The sequence below is a fragment of the Egretta garzetta genome, unplaced genomic scaffold (assembly GCF_000687185.1).
Source record: "Egretta garzetta isolate BGI_Z169 unplaced genomic scaffold, ASM68718v1 scaffold149, whole genome shotgun sequence".
Lineage (NCBI taxonomy): Eukaryota > Metazoa > Chordata > Aves > Pelecaniformes > Ardeidae > Egretta > Egretta garzetta.
In genome coordinates, this window is record NW_009269998.1 from 2442080 (window position 1) to 2442531 (window position 452).

The 452-nt window shown below is 35.8% G+C and overlaps 1 protein-coding gene across 1 annotated transcript in view; it reads left to right on the forward strand.

The window, feature by feature from the left end:
• RTCA (RNA 3'-terminal phosphate cyclase) overlaps window positions 1-439 on the forward strand; it is a gene marked incomplete at its 5' end in the record, with an annotated part of 7905 nt that extends 7466 nt beyond the window's left edge. The window contains 1 exon segment of the mRNA XM_035902875.1: window positions 1-439. This exon segment is cut by the window's left edge and continues 26 nt beyond it. Coding sequence (XP_035758768.1) covers window positions 1-42 — 42 coding nt within the window.
• Between the last annotated feature and the right edge of the window lie 13 nt (window positions 440-452).

Genomic DNA, 452 nt, shown 5'->3' on the forward strand with positions numbered 1-452 from the left:
ATTGAGTGCCAAGGAATGGGGATGATAAACCCAAGCTTATAGGGTTTTAAAAAAAAAAAGCAAAGCAGCAAGCTGACGAAAGCAGAACTCCACATACCTCAGTGATGTATTGCACTACATTTCAATGGATGCATAATACGTATGTGAACAGGAGGAGCCTTCTGTTGCATCGAGGGATTTAACTTCAAGGATGACGTCGAGTTTTTCCTTGGTGTGCCGACAATCTGTGGTGGGAAAAATGGAAACTTTTTTTTTTTCTTTTTACTATTAGTAGCAAAATGAGTACAGACAGGACAGCAAATAGAATACATTGTATGTATTTGAGAGCTTCCCTTAGGAGCTTTGAAGAGTCAGATTCATTCAAGTAGAAAATAACTATTTCAGTTTTGAAAAAATCCTGATACATTCTTTCCCGTTTACAAAAAAAAAAAAAAGTAAGTTTTATTCTTTGG